At 37.3% G+C, this 20,983-nt stretch overlaps 2 protein-coding genes and 1 long non-coding RNA gene across 5 annotated transcripts in view; 1 reads left to right on the plus strand and 2 right to left on the minus strand.

Annotated features, from left to right (window-relative positions):
* LOC131693347 (dynein regulatory complex protein 1 homolog) overlaps positions 1 to 8,411 on the minus strand; it is a 252,565-nt gene extending 244,154 nt beyond the window's left edge. Inside the window, exon 1 of one of the 2 annotated variants that reach the window (XM_058981095.1) lies at positions 8,211 to 8,411. In XM_058981095.1, coding sequence (XP_058837078.1) covers positions 8,211 to 8,365 — 155 coding nt within the window. In that variant the 5' untranslated portion in view covers positions 8,366 to 8,411. Of the gene's footprint in view, positions 1 to 8,102 lie in introns of both variants that reach the window. The other variant, XM_058981096.1, reaches the window with a different exon arrangement.
* Positions 8,412 to 8,948: 537 nt separating this feature from the next.
* LOC131693352 (large ribosomal subunit protein uL5) overlaps positions 8,949 to 20,983 on the plus strand; it is a 39,408-nt gene continuing 27,373 nt past the window's right edge. Inside the window, exon 1 of the mRNA XM_058981108.1 lies at positions 8,949 to 9,390. Within this exon, the coding sequence (XP_058837091.1) occupies positions 9,012 to 9,390 (379 nt within the window). The 5' untranslated portion in view covers positions 8,949 to 9,011. The remainder of the gene's footprint in view (positions 9,391 to 20,983) is intronic.
* LOC131693353 (uncharacterized) lies at positions 12,974 to 19,743 on the minus strand. 2 transcript variants are annotated; one of them, XR_009306220.1, is made up of 4 exons: positions 19,549 to 19,743; positions 19,115 to 19,477; positions 18,669 to 19,060; positions 12,974 to 14,540 (listed from the first exon to the last, which is right to left on the minus strand). It is a non-coding gene; the product is annotated as an uncharacterized LOC131693353 (long non-coding RNA). The 2 variants fall into 2 exon arrangements; XR_009306219.1 differs by having other exon boundaries at positions 19,539 to 19,743.

Genomic DNA, 20,983 nt, shown 5'->3' on the forward strand with positions numbered 1-20,983 from the left:
CTAAGGTGGGTGCCATTGAAGGTGACGTTTTTGAAAGACCAATTTGCTTCCACGAATTTTTCAGTATTACTCATCAGAGAACCCTCGAAAGTTGGCAAACCTCGTGGAGCAATGGGGAGCTAGGAAGGTGGCTACATTCGATAGTCCCTAAGGTATCGACGAAACCTTGGTTCAAGGGGATGGATGTGGGTCGTGACTTCATTCGTGTGATGTCCCGACTCATGGCGAACCATTACACGCTGGATGCACATCTCCGACGTATTGGGCTCGTGGAGAGTGGTATCTGCGCTTGTGGCGACGGTTATCACGATATAGAGCACATAGTCTGGGCGTGCACCGAGTACAGTTCCGCCAGGTCTCGGCTTATGGACACCCTCCGGGCCCGAGGAAGACCACCCAACGTCCCGGTTCGAGATGTGTTGGCAAGCCGCGATGTCCTCTATATGTCCCTTATATACACCTTCATAAAAACCATCAATATCCAACTTTAACTGCCCCTTTTTCCTTATCATTCTCAGAAGCGCTCTCTTCCACCTGTACCATACACCCACGATGGTTTGATGCGACTCCAAGGCGACACAAAACATCCCTGTCGAATGAGCCAACAAACACGGGACCTAAAGCACGAACATCACACGCACAACTCGAAATGTAGCCGATCAACATCTGAGCCGCACTACGAAATCGTCTGGAGAAACCCCTGCCATCTCGAGAACGACCACCCGACGTCCCAGTACATGATTCTTCCTGATGAAGACCACCCTGATTCTGTAATCCATCCGTTGATCTCCCGAAGTCTGAAACTGAAATAATGTTCTCCCCCTGCCATGTTTGTCCACCCTACTTCCCCTGACTCTTATACACAGAAGTAACACCCCTTCCCCACCCCCCCAAATATCTTCATGAAGCATTTAGCTCTTCTTGCCTTTTCTAGTTTTAACTATTATATTATATGATCTCGTTGAAAATGCCCAACTCTACTACCACATAAAATAACTCTAATTAATGTCTCCGAATCTTTACAAAATTTAATCACGCCCTCTAATTATTTCTACTTTTAAGATAGTCGTAAAAATTTTCCCCCTTAGTTAAACATTATTTGCTCCAATAATCTCATTGCTAAAAATGTCAAACCGTATTGCCATAAAAACTAAATGACCCCTCTAATCTTACGAAAATTATACTACCCCCTTGTGTATATGTATAGCTATAAATTAGCCTTAGTTTAATTTCAAAAATCAATATGTAAGCCCCTAGTTTTAAGTAATTTATAATGTAAAACAAAACAAAATTGGCACCTTTAAGCTAACGCAAACCTGCCTTATCAAATAAACGAATTGAAAAAAAAAAAAAAAAAGAAGGGCCTAAGTCGAAATCTCGAAGAAAATGCATGTTTCGCCGTTTTGTTTTCTTTAATTATACATCGAACTAAAAACCATTTTAACTAATTTTCACCTCAATCTTGTAGTATTTTTTTGCATAATGTCGTAATAGCGAAAACGCAGTTTATTTACATTTGCGATTTAAGCCCTAATGAAAAATCTATGTCGAACTTTACTGGGATGCTGTCGATTAATTCAAAACGGCTAATCGATTTACTCGATTACCCAGTTAAGCTCAGCCGGAAATGAAACGGAATTCTAGCTGGATGCAGCTCGTATTCCGGCTCCAGTGACACAACCGATTCTAGTTAGAATCGGTTGTGTCACTGGAGCCCGTGGACGAGCTGGAACCAGCCAGAATTCCAGTTTATTTCCGGCTGAACTTTACTGGGTAGTTTCTAATCGATTAATAATTTGTCGATTATTTTAGAAATTAATCGATTATTTGCGTTGATCGAGGTAAAAAAGACATCACTACAATGATAATAATATAACAGTACCATCTATTAATTTTACACATAGCTTTTTGCAATTAGCGGCCGCATATGCATACTATTTGCTCGCACATAGATCTAATGAGAAAAATATCAACACATACATTTTTTGCATTGAAAATTTTTAACTTCGGCACATCAAACATGATTCTATAGCGACACGTGCATATAATTTACGTGTGAGCTTGTTGAATTCTACAGTTTGCACTTGAAATGGATGTTTTGCGCTTGATGAATATTTTGAATTTTTGCCTTTTTCATATAAAGAAAGACTATGCAATCACTGTAAAAATCGACTTCTTAACCGAGTCCCGGAGGGCCGAGTGTCATAGACCATTCGACTCAGTTCGTCGAGATCGGAAAATGTCTGTGTGTGTCATTTAAACTCACAATTTGCTCAGAGATGGCTAGACCGATTTACACAAACTTAGTTTCAAATGAAAAGTATAACGCTCCCATAAGCTGCTATTGAATTTTTATGTGGTTTTTGTTTGAGGCGAGACTGAGTCAGTTCCTAACCCCAACTGCTGTCAAAATGTATGAACTGACAGCAGTTGTGGTTAGAACCTGACTCAGTTTCAGGCTCAAGCGAAATCGCCATTAGTTAATCCGACGTCTGGTTCCAGAGTTACGGGTTGAAGAGTGTGATCAGACAGCAAATTCCCGTATAAACTGGTAACACAATGATGTAATACATATTAAAATGTGTCCAACATTACTTCGATTTACAGGTCTGGATCACTTATGACCAATCAAAGTAGCTTTGACTACATCGGCCACCTATGACGGTTCATGATGCCCCCGATGAACTCACCAAGTTCCTAAGCTAATGCCACGCCTATTTCCCAGCGAATTCTGCACCGATTTTTACAAGCTTGGTTTCAAATGAATGATACAGTAATACCCTTGATTGCAGATGAATTTCATTCGGTTCCGACTCTTGGTTCCGGAGTTACAGGTTGGTTAGTAAGGCCATAGTGGAATTTCCCATATAAACCGTTACAATCGTTATACCTCATAGGCTAAAAAACTATTGAAATGGTCACCAAATTAATTCGACTCGCAGGTCTAGATCACTGATTGCCAGTCAAATATTCTTCAAATATATTCTCCGCTATCGACAATTCCGGATTCCGGGCGTATTCTAAAATCAAGTCACATCGATTCTTAGGTGATGACTGAACCGACTTTCTCAAAACAAGTCTCAAATGGAAGATAATATGCAGTTGAATGTAGCATCGTCCCCATCCTACACCTTCCCCTTTCATCACCCTTCCCCCTAGACCACCCTCACACCTGCATTCCCTTCATCCATCCCGTATACTGCCCATAAAAGCATAAGAGTCCCATTTCGATTTTTGTCGAAAATGAGTTATTTGTTGGATCGAATTCTGTATCACCACCAATACACAAATAAGATTACCAGGTTTGTTCAGAAAATATAGAAAAAAAATACCAAAACATGGTTGTCCAATCCATACGGGTCAATGAAAATGTAAAACTTGAACAGCGTTTTTCTCGGCTTGCTGTTTTTCAATATGGGACTCTTATGCTTTTATGGGCAGTATAGAGTACTTGACAATCTGTAACTGTATTATGTGGTTTTCGTTTGAAGCGAAACTGAGTCAGTTTCTAACCCCAACTGCTGTCAAAATGTATAAACTGACAGCGGTTGGGGTTAGAACCTGACGCAGTTTCGGGTTCAAGCGAAATCGCCATTAGTGTGTTCAACGATTTGTTTTCCTCCACCTGTCATAGGTAAAGAAAAACAAATCAAAAATAACTTTTCGGTCCGATTATTTTCATGATGGAATCTGACCAACCGGTATTGTATATCTCCGGAATAAATTTTACAGCGAATGTTTATGTGCAACAACTATCGAGTAGACATGATCATAGTAAATATTGCTTATCATTTATATAACAGAACCGCCGTTTATTCTTTTATTTGTGAATAATAACCGTACGCCCGCTTCTGTCTAAAAATGTAAGTTTGGCCTTTATATTCCATATGAGAAGAAGGGCCTAAGTCGAAATCTCGAAGAAAATGCATGTTTCGCCGTTTTGTTTTCTTTAATTATACATCGAACTAAAAACCATTTTAACTAATTTTCACCTCAATCTTGTAGTATTTTTTTGCATAATGTCGTAATAGCGAAAACGCAGTTTATTTACATTTGCGATTTAAGCCCTAATGAAAAATCTATGTCGAACTTTACTGGGATGCTGTCGATTAATTCAAAACGGCTAATCGATTTACTCGATTACCCAGTTAAGCTCAGCCGGAAATGAAACGGAATTCTAGCTGGATGCAGCTCGTATTCCGGCTCCAGTGACACAACCGATTCTAGTTAGAATCGGTTGTGTCACTGGAGCCCGTGGACGAGCTGGAACCAGCCAGAATTCCAGTTCATTTCCGGCTGAACTTTACTGGGTAGTTTCTAATCGATTAATAATTTGTCGATTATTTTAGAAATTAATCGATTATTTGCGTTGATCGAGGTAAAAAAATTAAAGGGTTGTGTACAGGACACGACCACGGTGACATTAAAAATGTAGCTTTTTTTCAAGAGCGTGCAAATGTATTTTATCTATCACACATATCGACTCAAGTTCCTGCTCACTCGCCTGTTTTTTATGTTACAATTTGCTATATACCCTCCCCATTAAAACATAATTTATTGAAGGTCTTTTAACGATAATCTATTAATTAATCAAATATCTCACTAGGTGATTGGCATTATTTGGCTAATCCATCTAGTAAAAATAGGCTGGTCTGTCCAGAAAATATATTTAAAAGAAAAGTTCCATATTTAGAACCGTGACGAGGAAGCCCACGCCCAGCAACGGAAATATACAGATTCTTCATGAAATATGAAATTTCATTTTCCATTTAAATTTTCAATAATGTATTAATGAACTTAAGTAAACAATCTTAAGGTTAAGTATTTCTTGATCGATTAGTGGTGAAAAAAATGAAATTTTTTGATAAATTACATTGTTATGCAACGTTCGCACTATGAGTTAAAACGGGTTTTATGCTATCTTGGTGACATTTTCTCTTGTTGCTAATTATTAAAACGTGTTATAATTCTGTACTGTAAACATTGTATTATTAAACCAATTCTGCAGCGTTTTATGTTATATAGGTGTTTTATGTGGTAATAGGACTGACATAATTATATCTTCAGTACAGCGGTTTGTTGCATAATTTCAAACAGATATATTTTAAAATTTAAATTAGTATACCCAACCGTTCTATTTGTTGTATACTTTAAAACGCAATTAGAACTGTGTTTTAAATACATAGGGCAGGACAGATACTCTGACTGGATAAACTGGGAAAACAATTTTAAGTCCAGTAACGATTAAGACATGGCTTGAATTTGAATCGAAAAAGAACACCCGCCTAAACTGATGCTGGGACGGTAAGTTCTGTTTTAAAATTTTCCGTTGTGTACAGTACGAAACAAAAGTGTTTGAAATTAGAAAACAAAAAGTTCTGCTGGAAATGTGATTGTTTCCGATGCAATTACACTCAGGTTTTTTTACGCAGGGGATACAGGCCGTGCAAATGAAAACCGCCTAAATTTCAAAAAAAACGCGTAAATGAAAACCGCGGAAATTTCAAAATTCGCGTAAAAAATACCGCGTAATAAAACCTGAGTGTACTCCCCTATTTAAAATACTACGCTGCTGAACAGTGCAATAACTACAGAAGCACGTTGTCAGATGCCTTACTGATAAACATATAACCAAAATATGAAACATATGAAAACCAATAGGCTCTTTACCCTAGGCAGCTACAATGCGCCGTAAACATGGATTAACAAGTTACAACGCACACGCATGCATAAAAATAAATATATTTTATTCAAACGCAACACTCTTAAGCAGCACACACCGTATTGAATTAAATCCAAACCACCCCACCCACCCACTTTGCAAATCATTCTGTGACGCCGTGCTGGTACCCGAAAAATCCGCACACGACCACCGCTGCCGAAAATGCATAGCGTCTACCGCTTATTGTAGTGCCCACACGCTGCAGCCATGATCTTACCCGTTCGACATAAGAACAAAAACTGATTCAAACGGGTACGCGTCACCTCTATTTATAAACTAACCGTGTATGGTTTAGTCACATAGGTGCGAGTGTGTGCAAATGCTTACGTTGCCGAAAATCGATAGCGCTTATTGCATCGCCCGGGGACGATGTTGTTCGTATGAGACAAGAGCAACAACTGATTTAAACGGACATGCGTCGCTTCTATTTATGACTTTTCGTCTTTCATTGAGTCACTAAGCTGCCCTCTTTTGACGGCTGTGTCTGAGAAATCTGCCTCACGAATGGTAATTTTCCCGTTTTTCGTGAACTTTTTAATTTTACCAATTTCCAAAAGTCTACTTTTATTGGGGAGATATTAAATTATTACCAATATTTAAGTTTGGTGTTTCTGAATCGGTTGGTGTATGAATGATTAAAATCCATCTAGTAATATCGGAGTTATAAGCGTGCAAACCTTACATAGTTTCGTTACATGGGATATAGTTTAGATTTTAGAATGACACCTAGCCCCAGATAGTGGAGTAAGACATTTTTAATGTCAAAAGACATCACTACAATGATAATAATATAACAGTACCATCTATTAATTTTACACATAGCTTTTTGCAATTAGCGGCCGCATATGCATACTATTTGCTCGCACATGGATCTAATGAGAAAAATATCAACACATACATTTTTTGCATTGAAAATTTTTAACTTCGGCACATCAAACATGATTCTATAGCGACACGTGCATATAATTTACGTGTGAGCTTGTTGAATTCTACAGTTTGCACTTGAAATGGATGTTTTGCGCTTGATGAATATTTTGAATTTTTGCCTTTTTCATATAAAGAAAGACTATGCAATCACTGTAAAAATCGACATAGAGCATTTCAACATCATTGTAAATACTCTAGGAGAGCTAATTCAAATGTTTAAGTTGGCTGACAGTTTGGAATATGACAGCTGGAGGAAAACAAACCCCCAATTAGTGTGTGAAATAATTTGCATAGAACTCTATACCGAAATAAGATGAATGGTTTCTGAAGCATCCTCCATTCTCAAGCCACTAAACCCCACCCTCTACACTCCCAAACCCATTCCCCCAATATTACAATTTGTAATTTACAAAAACTGAATATAACATTGAACTTAAGCTGATAGTCATTAAATATTATACTAAATAAAATATTATACTTTTTTGTTTAAAATGATTCGGCGTCAACTTTCGTGGTACGTCAAATAAGAATGTAATAGACATTTTCACAATTATATTGAACAATCCCAGCTAATTAGCAAGGGACTGGAAGGTGTGAATTTTTTTCAATATTAAGAGTTGTAGTACTCAAGGAAAAACAAGGAGTTGAAGGAAGAAAGTTTAGAAAAGCGTGAAATAGGGTCATATGAGCAAGCTTAGTTTTACGGCGATTTACCCTTTTGTCTTCTGCAACGCAGGGATAAGGATATTTTGGCATTATTGCTTGTGGCAGTAAAAATTGGATTCTAACCACACTGCGCACTTACTATTCTTCTATTGAATTCTTCTCATAGACTGGTTAGCTCGACTGGTCTGTCCATGAAAATACCATCTCTATCACTTGAAATACATGTGATTTGACAGCTCGCAGTTTTCAGTAGCAGTTTGATCACTCGCACTTCGAAAGTGCGGAGTCCAGGTTGGTGGGAAGTGCGCAATAAATGCGAATTACTTGAATCTGCGGCATGCCCAGACAAGCGTAGTCACGCAAAGGCTTATGCTGCCAGAACCGGGAAACTCTAAGCTTGCTCATATGACCCTATTTCACGCTTTTCTAAACATACTTTCTCCCTTCAACTCCACGCTCTTCTTTGAGCGTTTCAATATAAATAAGGAAAAAGATTGACTCACTCTAAGTCGTTAATAAAAAAAGAAAAAAAAAACCGCTAAGGATTCATAGTTTGGTTAAATGAGAAAGGCACAGTTGCACCACTAGGTGGATTAAAACAGGTTTTTGCGCATATAATTGCTAAGTGCGGGAAAAAAATTTCATTTAATGGCATGTAGCCAGATTATCTTGAGTATATTTATGAAGTCTACTTTCGCGTCAGTATAATACACAGGTAAAACAGAATCTTATCAAATAACTTTGATAATACTTTCGAATGATACGTTGTTAACCTCAAGTCATTTACCTTGAGTCATTTAGTAATGCACAAAAATTGTAATAAAGCCATACAAATTTTAAAACCGATTTCGAAACCATTCATTTTGAATATTAAATAACCAGTTAAAACACATACGGTTTGGTATTTTTCTTGCACTTGGCCAGTTGCTCTATTAGGCTATGCGATTTGTCACCCAACACGGCTTGAGCGACAACCCCAAAAAGATTCGGCAGCAATTGCACAGATTTTTCCACGGCTCTATCAATTTCAACAAAATCTTCGTCCTCCATAGTTTTAAAGATAACAGAATGCACCTCAGTCGCAACTTCAAATGTAAAATTTGATATTGTCTCATTTAATACGAATAACATTACCGTTGCCTAACAACGTGCACATATGGATACGCCTTTAGTTAGCCTGCAGTGTAATCGCATTTAATTTTCGAAAATGAATTTAGAATGCGCACGGTGGATGACTTTTATATTAAAGCGTCGCTTTGAAAGCTGTCAAAAAAACGGAAATCAATATGTCAAAAGTTGAAGCTGGCCTTTTCCGGTAACTTTTGTTGTTTAATGAACGCATTTTTGTCGTTCTGCGGAGAATTTCCACAGTAGGTTTGTATTTTCTATGAATTTGTATATTATGATACCGCTATCCGACGGAAAAATAGCACATACATTGGATGTGCGTATTAGATGATATGGAAACTATGTGTTTATTAAACAATTAACAATTCAATTCAACATGCTCATTGAATCATTTCTATTTACTTTCAGAAATGGTAAGCAGTCCAAAAAAGTGACACGATGATAATTTTTTACTATGTTGGAGTCATCAAGTGTTACGAGCGTATATCCAATCGAGATGACAAGAATAACATTTTAATTCCTATTTTAGGCCACGAAAACGGCAGGTAAGGACAAATCCAAGAATATTATGCGTGATCTGCGGATCCGCAAATTATGTCTAAATATCTGCGTTGGAGAATCTGGTGATAGGCTGACTCGCGCTGCAAAGGTGCTGGAACAGCTTACCGGTCAGACACCAGTTTACTCGAAAGCTCGTTACACGGTCCGTTCGTTCGGTATCCGTCGTAACGAGAAGATTGCCGTACACTGCACAGTACGTGGTGCCAAGGCCGAGGAAATTCTTGAGCGTGGTTTGAAGGTGCGAGAATACGAGTTGAGGCGGGACAATTTCTCGCAAACTGGTAACTTTGGATTCGGTATTCAGGAGCACATCGATTTAGGTATCAAGTACGATCCGTCAATCGGTATCTACGGTTTGGATTTCTACGTGGTACTTGGTCGTCCAGGTGAGTAAATGTTATATATTTGGTAACAGGATTCAATATGCTTGGAAAAATTTAAAAAAAGATATGTTCCTAAACTTTGCTATTAGTCCTCCCATGTAAACGCTCGAAACTTTTAAGAAATTTGCCTTGACCTGATGTATAGTTTAAAACTGCCAGGCTATTATTACGTATTATTACTCCATTACATTTAGTTTACTAGGCTACAATTAAATTTATAATTCAAATCATTAAGTCACCATCACCGTAAGTATTCAAGAGTCAACCAGGAAAAATTCTTGGTGTCGATAGGATCGTAGCTCTAAAGTATAGCTGTAACGGAAATTAGTATCAAGACTTTATCTTGCTAACCGCAGTTGAGACTCCCTGTTAAGTTTTTATTCTGTAAAATAGTCGCTTAGAACAAAGCGTTAAGTACATTTTCAAAAATTATGAGCATATCTTTTGAGCGTTATTTCAAAAAGACATCTACTATGAGTGATTCTCATTGTTTACTTTCTCTTCTGTTAATAATTCGGTCGCTTTAACATTTATTCCTCAACTCTGCATAATATGCTAGTCACTGTCCTTTCGATCTGTACTGTAAAATAAGCGAAGTTGTAGTGACGCCGTAAAAATCGAAAGAGAAAGTAAACAAAGAGAGTCACTCATTCTAGATATGTATGTCGTTTTGAATAAAAGCTCTAAACATGTTATAAATCGATTCTTAAAATAGATAACGCTTCTGATAATGCTTTGAGGTCTTCAATGCTAGTCAAAACTAGTTGTAGTTTAGGTAGTGAGTCTTATATTGAAAATGCCATCAAATATGAAACTACAAAAATGCGTGCATTATGTTTACATAAGTGTCATGTGTTAAACCTGAAATGCATACTTTCGCCATTAAGCAACATACGGAATATGGCGATATAAAACCCCCGATAAAAGGTATAGACCACTTTGGGAATTGATAAATGTAGAAACAAATACCGAAAACAAAAATTTTCTGGATGATAGTCTTTGATTCATGTATTTTTAGATGTGTAATAAATCCTTACATTGTGCCAGGGCCTACTGATTCGTTGTTGCACGTTCGCCTCGTGCAGTAATCGAAAACGAATTAAACCCTGCATTGAATGAATGCTTCGAATGGTCGTTCGTCATTTTCGGTAACGTCACTGAATATTAAAGATGAATGCGGTTTTTCATTAATTTAATTTGAATACTATTAGATTAAATAGATTTGTAACTGATCCAGATACTCTTCGTTTACCAATAATGATTAAAGAAAACCTGTGCTTTTCTCAATCATGATATGTCATTCATATGAATATACAGCAACTGTTCGGTAACTGGGCTAAGAGCGAATGCCGCTCGCTATAATTGGGTAGACCAGTAGACACAGCACTAGATTAGGATTCAGTGGAACATCATTGTTCTGATTCTGTTATATACCTGTGAAATGGGCCAACTAAAAAATGCAAAATGAATTCTGTACCGTTACATATCGCGACAAATCATTTTTATTTTTAGCCAGCATAACAATGGCCATTCTTGGCAGGTGTATTTTGTGTATTTTTATTAATTAGAATGCACAAATTGTTTAAACCTGCGCTGAATTTTGATAAATTTTCATTTCCTTGTGCAGTATATACAAGCTCTTTCATTTCGTACCAATAACAGTCGAAAATTTACACTGGGAATTGATAAATGTAGAAACAAATACCGAAAACAAAAATTTTCTGGATGATAGTCTTTGATTCATGTATTTTTAGATGTGTAATAAATCCTTACATTGTGCCAGGGCCTACTGATTCGTTGTTGCACGTTCGCCTCGTGCAGTAATCGAAAACGAATTAAACCCTGCATTGAATGAATGCTTCGAATGGTCGTTCGTCATTTTCGGTAACGTCACTGAATATTAAAGATGAATGCGGTTTTTCATTAATTTAATTTGAATACTATTAGATTAAATAGATTTGTAACTGATCCAGATACTCTTCGTTTACCAATAATGATTAAAGAAAACCTGTGCTTTTCTCAATCATGATATGTCATTCATATGAATATACAGCAACTGTTCGGTAACTGGGCTAAGAGCGAATGCCGCTCGCTATAATTGGGTAGACCAGTAGACACAGCACTAGATTAGGATTCAGTGGAACATCATTGTTCTGATTCTGTTATATACCTGTGAAATGGGCCAACTAAAAAATGCAAAATGAATTCTGTACCGTTACATATCGCGACAAATCATTTTTATTTTTAGCCAGCATAACAATGGCCATTCTTGGCAGGTGTATTTTGTGTATTTTTATTAATTAGAATGCACAAATTGTTTAAACCTGCGCTGAATTTTGATAAATTTTCATTTCCTTGTGCAGTATATACGAGCTCTTTCATTTCGTACCAATAACAGTCGAAAATTTACACTGAGTAGCTATATTGAATTTATTATTTTCACATGATTTTTTGCTATTTGTGGCAGCACTTAAAAATTATCAGTCACACACTTGGTCACACATAAATATGTGAAAACTATTGAAATTCATGTGGCGTGCATCAAAATTCTAATAATATGCTACATAGAAATTGGTTTCATAGCAAATTTCACATCATTCTGTCATCCATTCATCATTCCTCTCGTTTCATCTGTTGTAAATTTTATGCAATGGACATTTTCGGTCTTGAATGCATAAACTTCACAGCAGAATAAATGAGACGAAAATGAAAAATCTATACCGTTTATTCAAAACGAAATATCTAACAAATGTAAACAAACTGAGTTTATTATGCCAAATAAAAGCTAAGCATTGACTCTTTATCGCCCACAAATAATAGAGAAAAATGATAACTCTTTATATGTTAATTTAATCTTAAGTCAAAATGTCACATATAGTATACCAAAGCTTTGCTAATATTTTGTAGATATGATGTTTTGCGTTGTGATGTTTCTCCAAGTCGACTGTAGTTAGTATGTTTTTCCAATGCCAAACCTCATATCTACACTCTCGGTTGCAATACAGCACATGAAATATATCACAACTACACTGTACCAAAACTGAAGCGTTATTCCGAATGATATTCAATATGACCAGGCCCTTTAACATTTGTCAGTTGTGTTTTGGATGACAGCCTTTTGATTTTTGTTGCAAGTTACTTTCCACCCTTGTATGCAAGTATCAAATGAAAGACATTTAGAAAATAGAAGCAAAAGTTTCGCATTGCAAAGCAACAACCGATCAAGATTGAAATGTTAACATTAACTTTACAATAACTAAAACGTCGAATTTGATAAGACATCTCCATATTCAGCGTATATACCAAATCAGAAAATCGAAATACTTCCATTATTTCTTAGCATAAATGTCATTGAAAAGTTGAATGAAAGTTGCTCAAAGAACAAGACGATATATATTTGGTTTTAAGCAGAAGATCAGTTCAAATCAAGGAATTGGTTGTACATATATAATTATTATTGAAACAGTTTATTGCATTTTGCAAACGTAATTTATTGTTATTGGTTTCTTATAAACTACTGATCAAAATAATATATTCTAAAAACATCAAAACACAATCCAAATGCTTGTAACATGCTACCACAGAGAACAGACGTCCATCTTCAGCATTCAACTTGTGTAAAATCTCTAACGGTTTCGAAGGTAGTTTGGATATCTAAACCTGGTGCGCTACTGTCGTCATGTTTTTTTGTGGCTGAGTGCGACAGAATTGACAGCGGTTCTTCCTCTACCCAGTCAAACTAGTCCTGAACCGATTCGGATTTCCAGCATGAATTCCAGCTCAAATGCGTCAACCGATAGAGTCGGAATCGGTTGTTTTCTTTGAGCTAGATTCCATGCTGAATCCATCCAGGATTTCGAACCGGTTCCGGAATCGATTTGACGGATAGTTGGGATAGGTTGGTGTGGCGGCGCTAGTGTTTTTCGTATATTAGTTCAAATGTTTACACATGTTTTTTAAATATTTTTGATCGATCATGGATGTCTGTTCTCTGTGATGCTACCGTAGTATAAAAAATAACCTCATATTGAATTCAAACTTTTGACACTTTGCTTAATATAGTTTCGTTACCAATGTCACCATGACAATCTTACAGCTTTAGCACCCAGTTAAGCTTAGCCGGAAATGAACCGGAATTCTGGCTGGTTCCAGTTCGTGTACCGACTTCAGTGGCTAATTAGAATCGGTTGTGTTACTGGAGCCAGAATACGAACTGGAACCAGCCAGAAATCCAGTTCATTTCCGGCTGAACCACAACTTTTTTTATCGCTACTCCCCCGGTACGTGAGTCTTCGAAAAAAATTCTTCAGTTAAAACATGTTACGTAACGTCGGTGACTACGAAGGGAGACAATTACGCAGTATTCAAATTTAACGGTAAAAATTTGTTGCCTTCCTTTAGCGGAGAAAGTTATGTCTTATGTGTAATATAACTTGTTTTAGTTTAGTGCTAGGGCGTTTAGTGACAACGGTTTGCCTTGCTCTCTTGGTTCGATCTCGACTATAGGTTCTATCTCTCGATGCTGAATCATGGCAGCTAGCAACGGAATTATTCTTCAATGTGAAATTTACCTAGCAGTACCAGAATATAATATTCGCGCAATCAACGAAGAAAAGTTTCCGGAATTTGCGTCGGAGTCAGTCGAAACTTTTCATAGTTTGGATTGATACCGTTTCCGAGCTAGTGCTTTTTTAAAGATATTTTTCTGATGAGTTAGAATTTGTAATTCCGGGCATATTCTCTTGTCTAGTGCGTAATTCTACTGGATCGTTGATCGACTTTTAACAATCGCATCGGGAGGTTGCTGATCTAGCTCAGTGCCTTCAAGTTTTACGGTAAACTTAAAAATTGCTGGGTGACTTGGTTTCTTGCTTGAGCGCAAAAGGGTGGTTTCCTTTCTGCTAACAATGATTAGGTTTGTTCCAGTACACGGAACTCACTCCCTGTTGCTCCGGAACAAAACATTCTTGCTCCTTTTCACTCCGATTTGCTACCAGAAGAAGGAAAAGAAAAGAAGATAATACAGGAACGATTTTCTCCGGAGTACTTCCAGTTTCTCCTGGTACTGGAACAAACCTATTGCTACGAGTGTTCTCTTGCGGCAACGTTGGTCCATCACAGAATCTCTTACGTTTGTGCGGTGCTGGTGTTTTCTGAAAAGAGGAAATAAATCACTATTACAGCAAGATGGTGAATAGTGGGACGCAATTCTTGAGCGTTTTTTCAAAAAGTCATATCTGCAATGAGTTACTCTCTTTGTTTACTTTCTCTTCTGTTAATAATTCGGTCACTTTAACATTTATCCCTCAAGTCTGGTCATAATATGCTACTTAAAACCACCGTCTTTCGATCTGTACTGTAAAATAAGTGAAAAGCGTTATAGTGACACCGTAAAAATCGAAAGAGAAAGTAAACAAAGAGAGTAACTCATTGCAGATGTCTTTTTGAAAAAATTCTCATGCGTCAAAATATTCGTAAACAGGCGTGTGTCATGAATGCTACCTGTATATTAACCACAATCATAGTACACTCAAAAAAGTAAACGTTATGCCTATTGGTTTATAGATTTTTGCACTATTGCGGAAGAATACGTTTACGACACTATTTACTGGCACATAAACCTAATGTGTGTATTTACAAGAAATATTAATCTTACATTCACATTTCATAATTATTAGGCACATAAAACCCCATTCTATAACAATATGCACATATAACTTATGTGTGTGCATACATAGTTTATACAATAGACCTTTCTCGTCAAAATTTTTTATATGATAGGATGCTTCCTTTTTCATTCCCAATTCGTTACTGCCTATTGCCGCGATGATTTGGTACCTCTAACTATTGAAAAAATAAAAAATAGTGCAAGCTGCCCATTTAACCCCATATTCTGAATACCTATCTTGCCTTGCTTCCCCGTATTTTTACACCATTTGGATGAATTTCCTGAGGGGAATACTAAAAGGATGCCAGATCTGCATATATATTAGTAAATCTGCAGATTTTGCATTTTCACTGCAGATCTTTTGCAGATTACAAATATTTAGCAGAACAAAGCCGATGCCAGCCAATTTATACATCTGCTTTCAACATTTTTGATCATTTAAAATATATACATACTACATTTCTATGTCAAATTTATTGAAGATTTTTGTAGCAATCTGCAGACTTTTATATTTTTACTGCAGGCTATTGTTTAAATGGACCTGGCATCACTGATGCTGAAATGATTCATTCATATACCTGTCAAAAACATAGAGCATTGTATGAAAATGTATAACCTCACTTTTCTGACAGTTCAGTGTGCTTGTTTACCTAAAACTTGTTTACATGGACTTTTAAAATTTACATTACTTGAATAATTTTGATGCTCTTTGTTCATACATTGACCAATCGGCGCTGGATGTAATACCCGGTGACATATGCTGAATCGCAAGATCAAGTATTGGGCTATTAAACGATTGCTTTCTGGATGATGGATAAGGATTTGTACACATTTGTTTGTTTGCTCGTGGGTTAAGTCCTAACAAGATGATTACTCATTTTAGGTGGTGAAGTTTACCTTAACTGTATAGGTAACGAATTCGGTCTATGATAAGTTGTTGAAATGATTTTGTTCGTTCAATGCCCATATCGAAGAACGTTTCCATTGGTCAGAATGCCTGCCAGCGTATGATAGCTGCAAACATGAGGACAACAAGGTTATCGCTTTCGAATGGAACAATTATTTATTAATCGTGTTCAAGTTCCATTACAGCAAAAGTTTCGTCGATGATCACATTGTCGTTGATTTAGCCGGCAAATGCAAAACAGTGCTCGGCACTGACGATAAGGAGTTAGAAGGATTTGATAGGAGTGATAAGAATGCAGAGCATTATACATTCTGGAAGAATATCAGGGAGGAGAAATTATATGTAAATTTATATTATATCCCGAGTTGCCATCATTTTGGCACCGCAATAAAGCTATCTTTCATCTGCTGTCTTGTTCAAATTGGTAGGAAATAACTAGGCATGCTTCGGAGATCTGTCTTAACACTCTCTACTTAGCGCAGGATACGCGAAACCGCTGCCAGCTTTCGAAAGAAAATTCTTAGCTGCTGCTACTCTATTAGTCTCTCAATTGAGGACTACAATTTCGGTCGGATAAATTATGCTATGAAAATTGTATTTTCTGGAATTTCATCTGACGAGATCAATTCATTGTGAGGAATTTCGCTGCGTTTCAATATTGCTTGCCTCTGTAGGTGATGCTGTGTGTGGATTCACTTCGGCAGCCCGCTCTTATGTTTTGGCTAATTTTGCTAAAAAGCCTCTAGGTTATACTATGGTCACTTTAAAAACGCCCTGCTATTTAATCTTGTAGCTCTCGGCAAGTCAGTCCTGGCACTCTTCTCGACTATTCCTGGCACTATACCGCTGATGTCGCACTTATTACGGTATTCAAACTTGGCGAGAGCAGCAGTAGTTTCGTCGGAATTGTTCACTCGACACGCAGTAAGTGCAAGGACTCTACTACTTATGCCTGAGCCCCTCGTTGAAACCTTCGTCCTGTCGGAGTGTTAGCTTCGCCCGATACCGGAGCGTATTGCTGAACCGAAGCAGTCTGCTACTGGCGCTGCTTCCTTCGAATCGGAATCGCTGAATATTCCCGTTAGCCGAATGTCCAACGTGGCCGAAGGCAAACCGATTGCAGTAACATCACCAGCCATAGCTGACATTTTAGTCTTTAATCCAAGTCCCTGCCATAATTTAAAAAATTTAATGCTGTTTTATTTAGTTTAATTGTGCATATTGTTTACATCAGACACTCCCCTTAATTCATTGAGTACGTATTTCACTGCCTTTATAATCCTTTTGGAATCATTTACAATAATCCTTTATAATCATTTTATAATAAGTGTATTGCTAGTTAGGACTTTTATATCAGCCGGGCCCTTTTATAATTTGTTATAAAATCATTATCAAAATTCTTCATAATCCATTGTTGCGTTATGTTTATGTACATGGCCAGATAGATAGTTTTTAACTGGGACGGGGCGTATGGATACGAAAAACCTAATGTCAATTGCAGCCAGGGGGAGCTGTCAAATGCAGCCAAAGGGAACCGTCAAATGCTGTCAGAGGGAACTGTCAAATGTAGCCAGTCCATTTAAAATATGTGAGTAAGAAAGAGTCGCTATGCAAGACAAGAGATAAAATGAACAGAAAAAAAGAAACAGAAAACATCTATCCACAGGTTCTGTCCCAGGATTTTAATAGAGAACATGAAAATTCGATTTGGCAGTAGGCCTTTTTCAAATGTTTGGTTAGAAATTCCTTACTTCTTCAATGAATCATGTACAAGAAAAGTAAAAATGTTAAATTTAACGGAACAATGTATGATGCCGACATCAAATAAAAAATTACAGCTGAGCGAGATTGTTTGGAAAGAGTTAATATTTGGCAGCGAACCAAACCAAGTTTCTCATACTGTGACCGAATCAACAAAACTTCCAAGACCATGTAAACAATCTCTCTGAACTGTCAAAAAAGTGAGGTTAAACATTATCATGCCATGTTCTCCACCGAGAGGTTCACTTTAGTTTGTTTACATAACCAATGAACTTTGTACCGCGACTCACCACTTCATTTGCCGCGTTGCCAGGAACTCAAGCAAAAATATTCAAAACAGTGTTGCCCAAACACACATTTTGAGTCCCACCATTCTTGCAAAGGTGAAAAAAATACTCAACATTCTTGCATTTTTCAAATTTAAAAAAATCATTAAAAAATCACGATAGCTCGAAATAGTCTCATTTCAACGGCAATATTCTTAAAAATGTGTAGTCTTTTGAATAAAAATAAGAAAAAAGGGGGTTAGGTCGGACGAGAAAGGTCTATTGACACATAGAAGGTATGTGTGCGCGCGATAACAATTGCATTTCTTCTTCATATGAATTTTAAGCGGTTTGAAACAAATAGAATTAACGTTTGGATTTTTTTAGTGTACTTTTGTGCAGAGAATATTGTAACAACATAACGATAAAGTCAAAGTAACACCTTTCCGATCCGCTTTGGCAACGGTTCAGTACCGTGCACGAATGCCAATATTATTTCACACGCTTCAAATGTGAGCACACTTGTCCGGGACGGTGTCGTGCCGGACAAGTGTGAATGCTCGCTTTTGATTTGTATGAAAGAATATTGGTGTCCGAGCACGGAACTGAAACGGATCGGATAAGTGTAAATAGTGCTTAATGCTATAAATTGAACCCTTCCATAATAAAACTGAAATACCTGCGTCAGATTGTTTAATTGATTGTACATTTCCAAAGGTAATCAGCATTGTGGGGCAATGTAGTTCAGCCGCCATGGTCATCGGGATAGAACCAAAGCAGATCGAACATTGGCTCCTCATGTTGCATATCATGCGATCCGTCTAGCTCTCGAATCTGATTTAGGGACTAAGACGGTTGTGTGAAACCAGTAGATTTGGCCATCACCTACTGCCGGTCGCGTGGAAATTTTCCAAACCTTGGGATAGGAATACCTGTAACTACAATCTCTCGGGACTCGTGGTTCCTAGGGCTGTGATTCCTGTACGATATTGAATCGCTAGTGCCACCATTTCACCAGAATAATAGTTTCGATCAACATAGTCATCAATTGACAGCTATTTGGCATCCATCCTAAAAAAATATGATCGTGAAACTAGCTGTGCACAAACTTACGAAACATTTTACCTATTGTATATTTCACTCCCTTTCCAGTACTCCCTCTTTGCCTTGCATACTATGGCTTTGACCAGTTATTTGCACTAAATAACGGCTATTCCCTGTATGTTGAAAGACACCATGTCAGTGGCATTGCTCGAAAATATGCAAATAAATCCTTTGATCCGGACGCTAGTTTCTCTCCCAATACCAGGAAATCAGCTCCAAAACAATTTTTCTAGGGTACGTTAGTCTTGAGGATGACAAGCAGCAGTATTTTCACGTTTTGATGTCGCGAACTGACTTTTTGCGACTGCACAGAAATAATGAAAAAACTTATCTCGCAAACGCATGAAGCGCTTCAAATGACTGTCATTCGAGCCAGCCCAAACACTGGAAACAGATGATACACGAATGATCAACTACTGTTAGTTGAGATGATAATAATAAGCACCATCGTTTACTTTTTTGGGTGCAAATAATTCATATGGCGTTATGTCTATCCTTCGAATATCACAGACTGTTCATTCCAATACAGACATGAAGTCATTCGATCTTGAATCCACCATTTTTTAGATGATTGCCATTCGAAATCGTCAACATTGAGTTTTTATGTCGTTCAAATGACAAATCATATGCTATATCGCAACAATTTTTGTTCAGTGTACAAGCCCGTCTCTCTAAACGTCACGGTAAAATGTACCATCTACAAACGGTGTTGCCAAGACCACGTATGTAAAAGAGCATAATAGCAAAAGTGATCGGCAAAATGTAATAAAATAATAGTTATCTCCCTACTATCTTCGCGAAAAACATGTAATATGCTTATACGATTCTGCAATGAGTAAATGCAGAGGCGATAGTAGAATTAATAGCCTTCTGTGTGCTTTAATTGTTAAATAAATTTAAAAGTTGCAAGTAAATTTTTGCACGCGATTTTCTCCGTTTCACGTTTCTGTTAGATATGATGTAATGAAAAAACGCTCTAGAAATATGCATTTTACTAATTTGAAGTTCAACTCTCGACAAACATATGATTACGGCTTAGAAGCCAACTGTCAAAATTCTCTTCGAAAGTAAATTCCGGACAAACCGTTACTCACCAGTCATAGATGTTGGTAGTAAACAAAAGAGAAAAGTTTTCTCTTTCATTAACTGCTGTGAACTGTGTTTGGCCAGTAACGGTTAGTCCAGAATTTTCTTTCAAAGAGTATTTTGACAGTTGGTTTTTAAGCCGTAAGCATATGTTTGTCGAGAACTGAACAGTTGGTTGTTATTGCTTGTGGCACTAAAAACTGGATTCTAACCGCACTGCACATTTACCATTCTTCCATTAAATTCTTCTCATAGACCGGTTGGTTCGACTGGTATGTCTCTATCACTTGAAATACATGTTTTTTGACAGCTCGCAGTTTTGAGATCACTCGCACTTTAAAAGTGCGGAGTCCAGGTTGGTGGGAAGTGCGCAATACAAACAGGCCACATTTTATTGCGTGTACCAAGAATATGGACCAAACACTACACTCATAAAAATGTAAACGTTATGCCTATTGATTTCACACACAGATTTTTGTAATTTTGGGAGGCATATAGACACTGTTTGCTGGCACATAAACCTAATGTGTATGTATATTCACAAGAAATATTAATCTTACATTCACATTTCGTAACTATAAGGCACATAAAACCCAATTCTACAACAATACGTACATATAACTTATGCATAGTTTATACGGTTCTATCACATTCGCACGAAAGCCATTTACCAGAATGACATTTGCCCGAATGTCACATAAACCCGAATGTCATTCACCCGAATACCACGAACACCTGAACGACATTCGCCTGAATGCAACATAAATCCGAATACCGTTCGCCCGAATTCCATATAGGGGAACT

The sequence above is a fragment of the Topomyia yanbarensis genome, chromosome 3 (assembly GCF_030247195.1).
Source record: "Topomyia yanbarensis strain Yona2022 chromosome 3, ASM3024719v1, whole genome shotgun sequence".
In the NCBI taxonomy this organism is placed as follows: domain Eukaryota; kingdom Metazoa; phylum Arthropoda; class Insecta; order Diptera; family Culicidae; genus Topomyia; species Topomyia yanbarensis.